Here is a 13097-nt window from a genome sequence, read left to right as displayed (position 1 = left end):
AATGCGGCTTGCTCCTTTTAGAATCTACAGATAATGTATACTGTACAGTACTCCAGATGTCTATACTCAATAAAACATTTGGTAAACCAAAAAAATAAAGTAAAAGCATGTCAGAAGGCTGATGACTGATCTTGCCTCTCATGGCCACTTTTTCTAGTTTATCTATAATGGGCCCAATCATTTCCTCATCTTTAAGCTGCAGCCTTTCATTAATTATTTCTGTATCTCAATTGGGATCCATACTTCCTTCAACATGGTGAAATCATCTTCAATGCTGATGACTGCTCTTGGACTATGTTTCTTTACTCAGCTGGCTCATCTCCATTACATTTCAATCTCTGCTCTATTATTTTAATCAATTTAACATCAGAAAATGAGTTTAAAACTAGATTAAACTATATAAACTGGGCTGGGGATTTAGCTCAGCGGCATAAGCACCTGCCTTGCAAGCAAGCAGTCGTGAGTTCAATTCCCGGTACTGATAAAAAAAAAAAAAAAGAACGATATAAACTATATAAGTTAAACTAGAAAATGAGTTTAAAAATTCGCTAAGAAAAGAATCTGAGGATATGGAAACTCATAATTAATTGTTAAAGCAATGAAGTTTAAGGGGTCTCATCATTCTCTCTGTATCAGGTGGCTGAACTGCCAAGGAGGCAGTGACAAAAGCCACAGAGACAGCAGTTCTTCCCAGAAGTATATGTGTGCATATATTAAAATATTCATACATACCTCCACTCAAGGCTACACCAGTGCCGCGATGGCAAATGGACATCACCATAGGAAGAGACCATCTACAAAGAAACATGTAGATAATTTTTAAAAAGGAAAAGATACCAGGTGTGGTGGCACATACCTATAATCCTAGCCAGTTGAGAGGCTTGAGGCAGAAGCATCAAAAGGTTAAGCCAACCTGGGTAACTTAGTGAGACCTTATTTCAAAATAAAAAAAGAAAGGGTGGGATATGTAGCTCAGTAGTAGAGTGCCCTTGGGTACCATTCCCAGCATCACAAGCACATACACAACAGAGAAAAAAGATAACCTCATAGTAAAGAATCATCTTGGCAAAAAACAAAAACAAAAAACTAATATATTTAATATTTCTTTTCTTTTTTTTTTTTTGTGACAGGGTCTCATTATGTAGTTTAGGCTTAAACTCACTATGTAATTCAAGTTGGCCTCGAACTCATGGCAATGCTCTATCTCAACCTCTGAAGTGCTGGGATTATAGCTGTATACCACCATGCCCAGCCCATTAATATTTTCTATTTCCACTTTCTAATTTGAAATAAGAAAACTGAGCTGGACATGATGGCTCATACCTGTAATCCCAGCATTGAGGAGGATAAACTGGGGCTGGGGATTTAGCTCAGCGGCATAAGCGCCTGTCTTGCAAGCAGGCAGTCCTGAGTTCAATCCCCGGTACCGATAAAAAGGAAAAAAAACTGGTGCCAAAAATGAAGGGAAAGAGGAGGATAAACCAGGAGGATGGCCATGAGTTCTGGGCCAGCCCAGGCTACATAAGCAAGTTCAAGGCCAGCCTGTACTACATAGCAAGACCTCGTCTCAAATAAGCAAAGCAAAGTAAAACAACACAACAGAAAGAAAGGGGAGGAAAGAGAAAGGAAACTATGCTGGTGTAGCTCACTGGCAGAGCATTTGCATTATCTTGCATGAGGCACTACAAAAGACAAAGAAAACTGATTTATTAAGAAAAGTCTTTCCCCTTTTAATAAACTGCATGACTATTAGAGCTGAGAGAAACTACTCTTTTTACAAGGAGAAATGACATAAGCCACCATGTTTATACCAGTGCAAGTAGGTACAATTACAAAGTAATCACCAGAATACAACAACCCGGGTTCTGCTGTTTTCCAGTCCCAACAGCGAAGTAGAAAAAAATCTGATGAGTTTTACTTATTCAGTTTAACAGAAATATATGATCATTCTTAAGACTTCCTTATATCCTCTCAAATAACCATATTTAACATACCACTTTATCCCCAATAAATTACGCAACCCTCAATTTTATATCCAATTTTGCTGGATTTTATAAATATTACTTAATCCATGATAGAAATTTGTCATCAGCCGGGCATGGGGGCTCACACCTGTAATCCCAGCACTCAGGAGGCTGAGGCAGGAGGATCATTGTGAGTTCAGGACCAGCCTAGGCTACAAAGTGAGCCCAAGACCAGCCTGAACTGTACAGCAAGACCCTGTCTCAAAAAGACAAAAAAAAAGTCATCAAATTCCTCTTTAAATCATGAATCATCAGTTTGCCAAAGCACTTCCACAGAAGGACAACTGTCATCTTATTCTAGACCTAGTTCTCATGCTCAAGAAGAGGATTGGTCAGTAAAATAGAAACAAGAATGTTTGGAGAAAGCTGACATTTGGAATGTCAGCACAGAGGGAATACAGAGGGAATACAGAACATAGTCAGGCCACATACTCAATATTCTGAAGCAAAGTAATTTAAGGTTGAAAAGATCTCAAAAAGTTCTACCTAGCAATAAAAAGAGTCACACCCATAATCCCGGTACTCGGGAGGCTGAAACAGGAGGACTGCCAGTTTGAGACCAGCCCAGACTACCAAATAAATTCAAAGCGAACTTGGACTTCTATGCAGTAAGACTTTGCCTTAAAAAAAAAAAAGTAGTAATGCTCAAAAACACAAAGAAGAATTGGCTAAGCATTACTCTGATGAATTCATTTTCACTGGACAAAGGCAAAAGGTAGAATAACATAACCAAGGACAAACAGAACAATGGCATAATTTGATAAGATTCAGAAGAATAAAACCCAGAATGAGCTGAGATTTGCAAAAATGTCAAGGACAACAAAAAGGGGCTTTTAAAATTGTATTCAGGGAAAGAAAGCCTAATTGGCATAGACAATTTTACGTTAACTGATAACAGAGTGTGAAATAGACTGCTCTAGTATTTTGTCAGAAATGATTACCAGACTGAAAAAGACTAAACATTGATGGGACAACACTGAAATCCTAAAGACTTAAGGACACTGTAAGACATCGCTCAGCATTCTGAATGCACCAGATGAATTAGAACCCCATAACAGAAAAAACACAGCTGAATGTAAATGCTACCCTCATTTTAAAAAGTAGTTAAACCATAGCTTGCTTAGTCTAGTACTGAGTAGGTGAAGCATTTTATTTATCTAGTACCACATAATCTTCAAGAAGCTTGTCATTTCTTACCAGTCAAGTATTTAGCCCCTTCCCTTGGGCTCAGGCAGGACTTCATGCCTCAGGAAACAATGCAGCAGAAATCAGGATGCAAGGCTTTTGGATTTCCCTTCCTCCCTCATGCTGTAAGGAAGCCCAAAGCAGTTTACATAGAAGGTTTGGGTACTGAGTACACAGCGTTTACATGGAAAAGCCCATGTAAAGAAAATAAGGGCCCCCCAGACAGCCAGAACAAGGCCAAGATGTGAGCAATTGATCTTTGGATGAATTTAATCCCCAGCTTCTCTGTTTTCCAGCAGAGGCCCCAGATATTATGGAACGGAGACAAGTCATCTCTACTATTTCCTGTGTGAACATCTGGTTAAGACTCTAGTCAAGACTTTTAATTATCTTACAGAAGAGGTGAGCAGTAGGAAATTCACTTTTGTGGAAAACACTGAGCTCCTTCTGAACAAAAGTTACAGCTTACTTATCTTTCATTTCTGACTTCCTGAAAGAGTACCTAGCACACTGAGAGCCAGCTACTGGCATAAATTGCATTAACCTTTTTTTTTTTTTTTTTTTTGTCTTTTACGTTTTTATCGGTACCAGGGATCGAACTCACGACCACACACTTGCAAGGAAGGTGCTTATGACGCTGAGCTAAATCCCCAGCCCCCATAAACTGCATTAACTTTATTTCCTTTTTTCTTACTTTGTTAATGGAATGCTAACAAAAGGAATACCAGAGACAGAGAATATACAAATTTTAGCAAGTAATCTAACAATTGTGCGCCAAATAGTACTATCAAAAAAGTAAAAGCACTTCTCCAAAGATATACAAATGGCAATAAATACATGAAAAGATGCTCAACATCACCGACTATTTATTTCCATGTCTTTCCAAAGAACTCTGAATAGTCAGGAATAAAGGGTGATTTCAGATATCCCAGACACCTTTCCCTAACATATCACCCCAGAAAAAACTTCTGTGTTCTCTATTTCTTTTTTTCTACAAAAGTGTCAATTGTGTCTGGGGATTTCACTTCTGTCCAACCAGAACAGCTAACTATGTAGGCTTTAACTATAGATTTAGAATAATTAAGGACATTTCTCATCATTATAATCCTCCCCCAAATCATGTATCTCTTTTACAAAGGCTTCACCATAAAGCAGCAAGGGACCACTTGTTAGTCTATTCTGGTAGAATGTTTAGTTTCTGCAATCAGAATTATTCCTGGAATCTGAGTTAGGAAAAAACCCAAAGTTGTGGTATTTGTGGAGGTGGTCAAAATATGGCCAGCCTTCCTGGCAGAAACTAAAGAAAAAAGGGTAGACAAGCTCAAGATGCTTTGCTGGGTTAACTTGAGGAAAAAAAAAAAAAGCAGCAGATTTTCAGCAACTTTTCTCAGAGATCACTGATAAAAAGTTACCAATGTCACTTCTGCGAAGAGACATATTTATATGTATATACATGTCTTCGGGGTGCCTGCCAACATATGAGGAATGATTGAAAACTATATTACATTTTAAATTTTTAAAATTTTATTTCAGTAAAAGATATACTGTCATTAATCCCCCTCAAAATACTCCTCCTCACTCAAAACATATTTATCCCATTGTCATCGCCACTTTCCAAAGCAGTTCTGGAAGTCTTCTTTGTGAGTATCTTTAATTGTGCTGTTGTGGCTTAATGTTCTGGATCAATTAAAAACACTTACTTTTTTTGACTTTGGAAGTTGCACAGAGCCAGATCCAGAGCTACATGAGGACATACTGTTGTTTTCATGTGGCAGAAACTGCTAATGAGGAATGCTCAAAAAATATGGTGACTGTTTAAAATGAAAAAATGTGTTCTAATTAAGAACACATTGTCATTAATCCCCTCAAAATACTTCCCCCCCTTCAAACACACTTACCCCATCATTTCTGGCAATGTTATTTACTGTAATAATTTTTAAAATCTAAATACTCAACATGTTTTTCCATCACCTTTTGTATATTTTAGCTATATCCAATGAGAGGGTCCAGATTCTGATTTCACAGAGCTGTTGTGAATAAATACTGGCCAAGTCTGGGACACTCTGAACATCAGAATAAATAATGAGAATAACAGAGCATAACTCTTCAGGAAAAATATGAATCTTTCAGTCCAAACTGAAGAATAAATCAAGATTTGCCCTATAGAAATAAATACATCATGTTGGGCAGAGCAGCACACGCCTGTAATTCCAGCACTTGGGAGGCTGAGACAAGAGAATCACTATGAATTCAAGGCCAGCCTGGGTTACATAGTGAATTTAAAGCTAGCCTGAACTGCATAGTGAGATCCTGCCCCTCTCCCCCAAAGAAAGGTAAAGAAAGAAACCTAGGAGATACATGCAATTAGAAAAATCACAATTTGACAACCATCACAGTATTTACTGATTTAGGCAAGTAGTATCAACAAATGCCAGTGGGTAAATGATGAAAATCAAAGTATTTAGAGCTCCAAAATAGCTTTCCACAAACTATGGATGAACTGATAAATACATTTACAGTGGAGAAATCCAGTAGACAAATCTTGGGAACTAAGGACCTTGTGCTTGCCAGGTAGTGACACTGAGCTACATCCCTGGCTCCAGTAGGCAAATCTTTACCAGTGACAAAGTCCATCACCAGTTATTAATGAAAATGTAGTTCCTGATACAATGCGCTGGGCAGAGTACAGCATCACTTCAGGGGTACTGCTGCCCAAAATGCATAAATCACAAGAAAACATCAGACAAACTCTGAGGAATATTCTAAAAATGCCAAGGTCATAAAAGATAAGGAAAACTAAAACTATTCCATATTAAAGAGATGTGACAACTAAATGCAATACAAAATTCTGGATTTGATATGATTAAATTCAGGACCCTCATATTGATTGATTGTCTCGATTATCTGGGTGGATTACAATGTAATTTTTACAAGAGTCCTTAAAAGTAGAAAAGGGAGGCAGAAGGTTAGAACTCTTATTATTACAAAGTAAGGACTCTGCTGTTGCCTGCTTTGAAGACAGGAACCAAGAGGCCGGGGATTTAGCTCAGCGGCATAAGCCCCGGCCTTGCAAGCAGGCAATCGTGAGTTCGATCCCCGGTACCAATTAAAAAAAGAAGATAGGAGCCAAGTATGGTGGTATGTCTCTGTAGTCCTAAGTATTCAGGAGGCTGAGGCAGGAGAACCTCAAGTTCAAGGCCAGCCCCACAAATAAAAAAATAGAAGAAGGCCATAGCCAAAGAATGTGGAAGGCTTACAGAAGCTACAAATGGCAAGAAAACTGAATCTTTCTTAAGGTCAACAGAAAGAAATGCAAATCCTAACAATACCTCAATTCATAGATCTGTATCACACTTCTAAATCACAGGACTGTAAGACTATAAATTTGTGTTATTTTAAGTCACTAGGTTTATAAAAGTTTGTTATATGGACACTTTGTTGAAAACTATACAGCATAATGGGGCACTATCTTCAAAGCAGGCAACAACAGAGTCCTCACTTTGTAACAGAGCATAGTTTCTATAATTTGCTCATAAATCATTCAGTTAAGATTAACAAGCTGACAATCTACAAAAAGGCAGATAGGAACACTATTATTTCTGAAACTTTATGAAAATCTGATACTATTTCAAAAATGTTTTAAAGTAATGGAATTACATTTGACTTATCAAAATTTCCTAAATTACAGTTTTGCAAAATAGACAAGACCACAAGACAGAATTTAGTTATCTCCATATAAAAAAGGCCCAAGAAAACTTTGTTCTCTTCCTCCACTCTGAAGGGTTCAACTTCTTTATACAGCTGTACACCTGTTGAGTAAATATTTCTCACCAGTTGAGGCACATACCAGGGAGGCTGAGGACCAATCTCCAGAATTTGACCTCCTATCCCTAGCTTCTCTGGTGCAAGTCCTTACCTGTAGATAGTGAAGTGGGGAGATACAGGACGGTTTGAACTTGTGTTCTTATTCCAGAACCGCTCCATCTCTTCTTTGGCTGTGGTTCCCAAAGGCACAGCACTAAAATAAAACCAGGTTTTAAAAGACATTAAAAGTAAGCTTGGTTTAATATTTTACATAACAAAAGTTTGGTTTTTTTTAAAGGCAAGGTGAGCTGGACAAACCTCCTGCCTCCTGGACAAAGCTCCTCCAACTGCCTTATCTTTATGCTGAGTTTGAGTCAATAAATAACCTTGACTGTAGCTGGGCATGGTGGTGCCTGCCTGTAATCCTAGAATCTGGGAGGCTGAGGTAGGAAGATTCCTGATACTTTCAGGTCAGCCTTCAATACTTCATGAAATTAGGGCCAGTCTAAACTACATAATGAGAATCTGTCTTTAAAAAAAAAAGTCAGTAACAACAAAACACTTCAACCGATACTAGAGGGTTGGCTCAGTAGTAAAGTGTTTGCTTAGCATGCACAAAACCTTGGGTTTGGTTCCCAGCACTGCAAATAAATAAATGAATAAAACAATTTAGGGGGTAAACCTTCAATTGCCCAAAGAAATTATATCAGAGTATCAGAGGATAACTCTTCTAATTCCTACTAATAGATAGGTCCAACAGTGAAAAATTCAACTTCTATAGGCCAAGTATAAAACTTTAACTCCATTTGAACAAACATAGGTCTTGGATGCTACCTCATTATTATTATCTGTACTCTTCTATCTTTCTAAGGACAGAAGGTTCTTAAAAATTAAGACTTGCTAAATTTGAGACTTATAGCTAAATGGATCTCGAGACTATACTCTTAAGTGAAATAAATCGGACACACATGTGTAAATATTGTACTCTCTTGGTGTGACAAACTGAAAGTGCAAATAAGAACCAAAATGTATAATAGAAACTGTGAAATAGGAAGAAATTGTTCAAAAGGAAAGAGGAGCTAGGGGATGGCGGGAGGAAGGACAAAGAAAAACATGAGAAAAGAAGGATAAAATGGAAACAAAGCTTTGTAAATAAAGAAGGGAACAGAAATTGAAGGGAGGAGAAGGAAATGGGAAAAAAAACAGGAATCAAGACATATCTTGTACAGGTACAAATTCCCTATGATGAATGTGATCATTATGTATACCTAAATTGTAACTGTATTGATTTTTTAAAAATCTGTACTCACTTCAGTACCTCAAAAATTCCTTGTTTTATTCTGTAACAGGATCTCACTATGTAGCCCGGATTGACCTCAAACTCAGTGACTTCCTGCCTCAGTCTCCTAAGTGCCGAGATTATAGCCATTTGCCACCATGCCCAGCTCTTGGTTTCTCTTGTCAGTGGGCTAAAATGAAAGCAACCATTAAAGAGTTATGCTCAACAATCTATTATGTGCTTGTATTAATTATTCCAAGGCTGGGGGTGTGGGTTAGTGGTATAGTGCTGCCTAGTATGCACAAGACCCTGGGTTCAATCTCCAGAACATTAAAAAAAAGAAAAAACCCAAAAATACAACTGAGAAAAACTCCACTGAAACATGATCCATTCCAAGGGTAGGGCATCTCAGTGGTTGATTGTGTATGTAGTATGTACAAAGCCCTAAGATCAATGGCCAGCACCAATAAATAAGTACGAAAGGAAAACACTGCAACTTTATGGTAGGAAAAAACCTATTTCCTTATGCAAACGATCAAAGATAAAAATAACTAAGGACACAAACAGCATCAACTTGTCCCTGATATGAAGTAATGCACTGTTTCCAATCCTTAGAAAAGTCACACAAACTCAACTTTTAAGACACTACAAAACAACAGGTCTATATTATTCAAAATGTCAGTGTCCTAAAAGACAAGGAAGGCTAAAACACAGTTCCACACTAAAAATACTGCCAGGGATGGGAACACACATCTTTAATTTCAGCATTCTGGAGGACCAAGGCAGGAGGAAAACAAGCTCAAGCCAAACCTGGGCAACTTAGCAAGACTCTGTCTTTAAAATTTATTTATTTATTTATTTTTAAATTTTAAAGAGAGGGGGAAAAAAATCACAATAAAAACCATGATACAGAATTTCAAAATAAGATAATAGGAAACTAACAATGGTTAATATATTGTATACTTACCTTTATAGTTGCTCAGATTACAAGATAGAGGCATGCAAAGCTGATCAAACAATATAAGTACAAACTGTTCTTTTCAATGAATAGAAATCAGTAGTATAATTATCTTAGCTGGGCTGGGGATTTAGCTCAGCGGCATAAGCACCTGCCTTGCAAGCAGGCAGTCGTGAGTTCGATCCCCGGTACCAATGAAAAAGAAAAAGACAAAAAAAAAAAAAAATTGTAATTATCTTAGCTATCACTTATACATTTTTAAAGAGGGCTGGGAATATCACTCAGCTCAGTGTAAATGTCCTGTGTGAATGTTCAATCCTCAATAGCACAAAAACAAACATACAAACAAAAAAGTACTACCCTTACGAAAATATGACAGCTAAATATATTTGTGAGCCTAATTAGACTCTAGGTGGAGGAAAAGGAGATTCTATTTCTATAAAATATATTAACCTGTGAAAAGAAAATCAACTATATATCATTAAAGCATTTGTGAATATTAAATTTCTAAACTTGATAATTATGTTTTTAAATTACACTGTTATATGATTATTTTTAGGAGATTAAGAGGTAAAAGATCATGATGCTTGCAAAGTACTCTCAAAGAATTTAGTGAATATAACAAGTATATATTAGGCTAAGCCACACTAAATTGTCAAATATTCAACCAGATTTGGTCTACAAAACAGTAATTTCGTATAGCACAACCAACAGTGTGATAAGCAAATACAACAAAATGTTAATAATTGATGAATCTGGGGAAAGGGTATATAGAAATTGATCATACTGTTCTTATAACTTTTCTGAAAGTGTAAAATATTTCCAAAATAAAAAGTTAAAAGAAAAAGCTGGGGGCTGGGGATTTAGCTAAGCAGCGTAAGCACCTGCTTGGCAAGCACGAGGTCATAAGTTCAATCACTGGTACCAGAAAGAAGAAAGAAAAAGAAAAAGAAAAAGAAAAAGAAAAAGAAAAAGAAAAAGAAAAAGAAAAAGAAAAAGCCGGGCTTGGTGGCGCATGCCTGTAATCCCAGTACTCGGGAAGCTGAAGCAGGAGGATCATTGCAAGTTCGAGACCAGCGTGGGCTACAAAGTAAGCTCAAGGTCAGCTGGAAATGCATAGGGAGACCTTGTCTCAAAAAGACCACAAAAAAAAAAAAAAAAAAAAAAAAAAAAAGTTAAAGAAAAAACTTTGAGTTCAATCCCTGGTTAAAAAAAAAAAAAAAAAAAAAAAAAAAAAGGAAAGAAAAGAAAAAACTCAAAGGCAAGCAGTTGTGGCCTAGTGTTAAGGTGATGGACCAGAAAAACCCAAAAAGACAACTGTTAAGCTCAACAGATCCAGAGTAAATACTAAACAGAAAGAAATACATTAAAACTCAAGTCTTGAAACTGCCTAAAATTAGACGGTATAAGAAAAAAAACACTGAGGGGACAAAAATTGAAGAGAATTAGATACTTTTTTTTTTTTTTATTGGTACCGGGGATCGAACTCACGACTGCCTCTTTGCAAGGCAGGTGATTATGCTGCTGAGCTAAATCCCCAACCCCCAGAAAATTAGATACTGAAGTAAGAATCAAGAACTAAGAGCAAACCATTGAAGTAAAAGACAAAAACAAAAAAAGCTGAAAGAGGAAAATTTTAAAAAGACCAAATGAATACCTTTCCTTCTACTACCCCCAGACAAAACAGTGGGGCTACGGTGTAGCTCAGTGGTAGACCACTTGCCTGGGAAGTATGAGGCCATGAGTTAAGAAAAGAAATCATAAAACTTAGTGATAATGATTATTAAATTTTCAGCAAAATATCTACAAATCTCCCATATCTAAATTAACAACCTTCTGCTTCTCCCTGAGGAAAAAAACAAGTTAAATAATAATAATATGCACAGACTTACAAACTTACTTTCTGATACAGAGCTGAGGACTAAGGTGGGAACGGAGGCAATGACGGCCAGCATGTCTGCAAGATAAGAGTCAAGAATCAATACACATTCAGAGATAACCTGAGTATATCAAATCCTCCTTTTTGTATTACACTGGACTTAAGTGCACAGGAATAGACTTAAAAATGAGAGCTGACTGTAGCTCACAGTAGAGTGCTTGCTTAGCAAGCATGAGGCTTTTTGGGTTTAATTCTCAACACTGCCAAAACAAAAACAAAAAACCCCAAACAAAAACTGGAGTAAACCACTAACAACAAGCATATAGTTTAGCTTGTTGGAGAGACCTGTTGTAAATAGATTAAAAATTAAACAAGGGATCTGTGGAAGGAGGGTCCTAATAGTTAAGTTAAGGAACCACTACCAGGTCCAGACAATCTGAATGAGCTTCAAGTCAAAAAGTCTCTATATAATCATACACAGGATTTTTAACACTCCTACATACAGGTATGTAAAGATATGTAAATTTCCTACTTAAAAGTTGTTCTTGGCCAGGGATATAGCTCAGTGACATAAATGGCTGTCTGGCAAATGCAAGGCCTAGAGTTCACTCCCTGGGGTGGAGAGTGGGAGTTGCTCTTGGGCCTGGGATATAGCTCAGTAGCATACCATCTGCCTGGTAAGGTAGTCGTTTGATTCCTGGTACCAAAATAAAATAAAATAAAATAAATTGTTTTAAAAGTTTCTCTTTCTGACATGTATACATTAGTGCCAATACTGCTTTTCTTTACTTTTTAAAATTTTTTTTATTTTTAGTTTTTTGAGACAGGGTCTAACTATATTTCAGGCTGGCCAGCAATTCTCTTGCCCTCGCCTCTGCTTTTCAAGTCGAAAAGTAACATGTGGGCTGGGGATTTAGCTCAGTGGCATAAGTTTCTGCCTGGCAAGTGTGAGGTTGTGAGTTTGATCCCCAGTACCACAAAAAAAGAAAAGAAAAGAAAAGAAAAATGACATGTGACAAGGTATTTTATTAAGGTTAAATTAAACCGACCCAAAGTTTATGTCATATTAGGAAAAATATAAAGCCATTATTCTCTTTAGTTATTACATCAAATCTTTCTAAAAGCAATAAAGATCACTGTGATGGTCTAAAAGCAAAAATTAAAAATCTGTTGTTTCCACAAAAGTTTATTGTGTACCCATTATATCTCAGCAAAGCACTACAGGAACACAAGTGTCACGCGGTTACATCTTCTAAAAGAGCTAATGAGCTGGGCGTGGTGGTGTGCACCTGCCGTAAAATTTTTTTTTTTTAAGCCAGTCAAATTTAGCAGTAGGGAGGTGGTATACCAACTTTAGTGACACTAATGTTAATAAGTTCTGATAACCCAGGGCTGGGGATTTAGCTCAGCGGCATAAGCGCCTGCCTTGCAAGCAGGCAGTCGTGAGTTCGATCCCTGGTACCGAAAAAGACAAAAAAAAAAAAAAAAAGTTCTGATAACCCACTGCAATTGGACCAGCCACCTGCCGCAAATTTGAGGCAGTGAGCTCAAACGCAGCCTGAAATACATAGCAAAACCCTGTCTCAAAAAAACTTATGTAAATAAACAAGCAAGCTCATGATATCCCTCATGTCACTGATACTAAACATTTTTAAGAATCTTATACTTTACAGCAGTTCACTAAAAGGCCCACAATTTGAAAGGAAAAATCCAATCAACGCTGCCTTCACAATCCAGCTCTTCCTTCTTCCCAGCTTTGGAGACAAGAGGTGAATACAGACATTGTTTACCCAAGACTCCCAGAAAGAAGTGGGAACAAATCTCTTTAATCAACTGAATTGTCTCTGAAGTTGCAGGGGATGCATTCCTCACACCAGCTAGGTCCAGTTACTCAGTACCAGCAAGAGTTTGTAGATGTGGGTTGGAATCTATGGCAAGTTCTGTCTAGTGCCATTGTTTTCCAGACAA

The 13097-nt window shown here is 37.2% G+C and overlaps 1 protein-coding gene across 1 annotated transcript in view; it reads right to left on the bottom strand.

Annotated features, from left to right (window-relative positions):
* Positions 1–13097, bottom strand: part of Sdhc (succinate dehydrogenase complex subunit C) — a 35916-nt gene that overhangs the window by 17025 nt on the left and 5794 nt on the right. The window contains exons 2-4 of the mRNA XM_003466690.5: positions 11151–11207; positions 7126–7227; positions 733–794 (exon numbers count right to left, since the gene is read on the bottom strand). Of these exons, the coding sequence (XP_003466738.2) occupies positions 733–794; positions 7126–7227; positions 11151–11207 (221 nt within the window). The remainder of the gene's footprint in view (positions 1–732; positions 795–7125; positions 7228–11150; positions 11208–13097) is intronic.

Source organism: Cavia porcellus, unplaced genomic scaffold (assembly GCF_034190915.1).
Source record: "Cavia porcellus strain 051 isolate PalLab524CR breed Dunkin Hartley unplaced genomic scaffold, mCavPor4.1 scaffold_7, whole genome shotgun sequence".
NCBI lineage: Eukaryota > Metazoa > Chordata > Mammalia > Rodentia > Caviidae > Cavia > Cavia porcellus.
The sequence above is the reverse complement of the archived record's forward strand: the minus strand, read 5'-3'. Positions and strand labels throughout refer to the sequence as shown.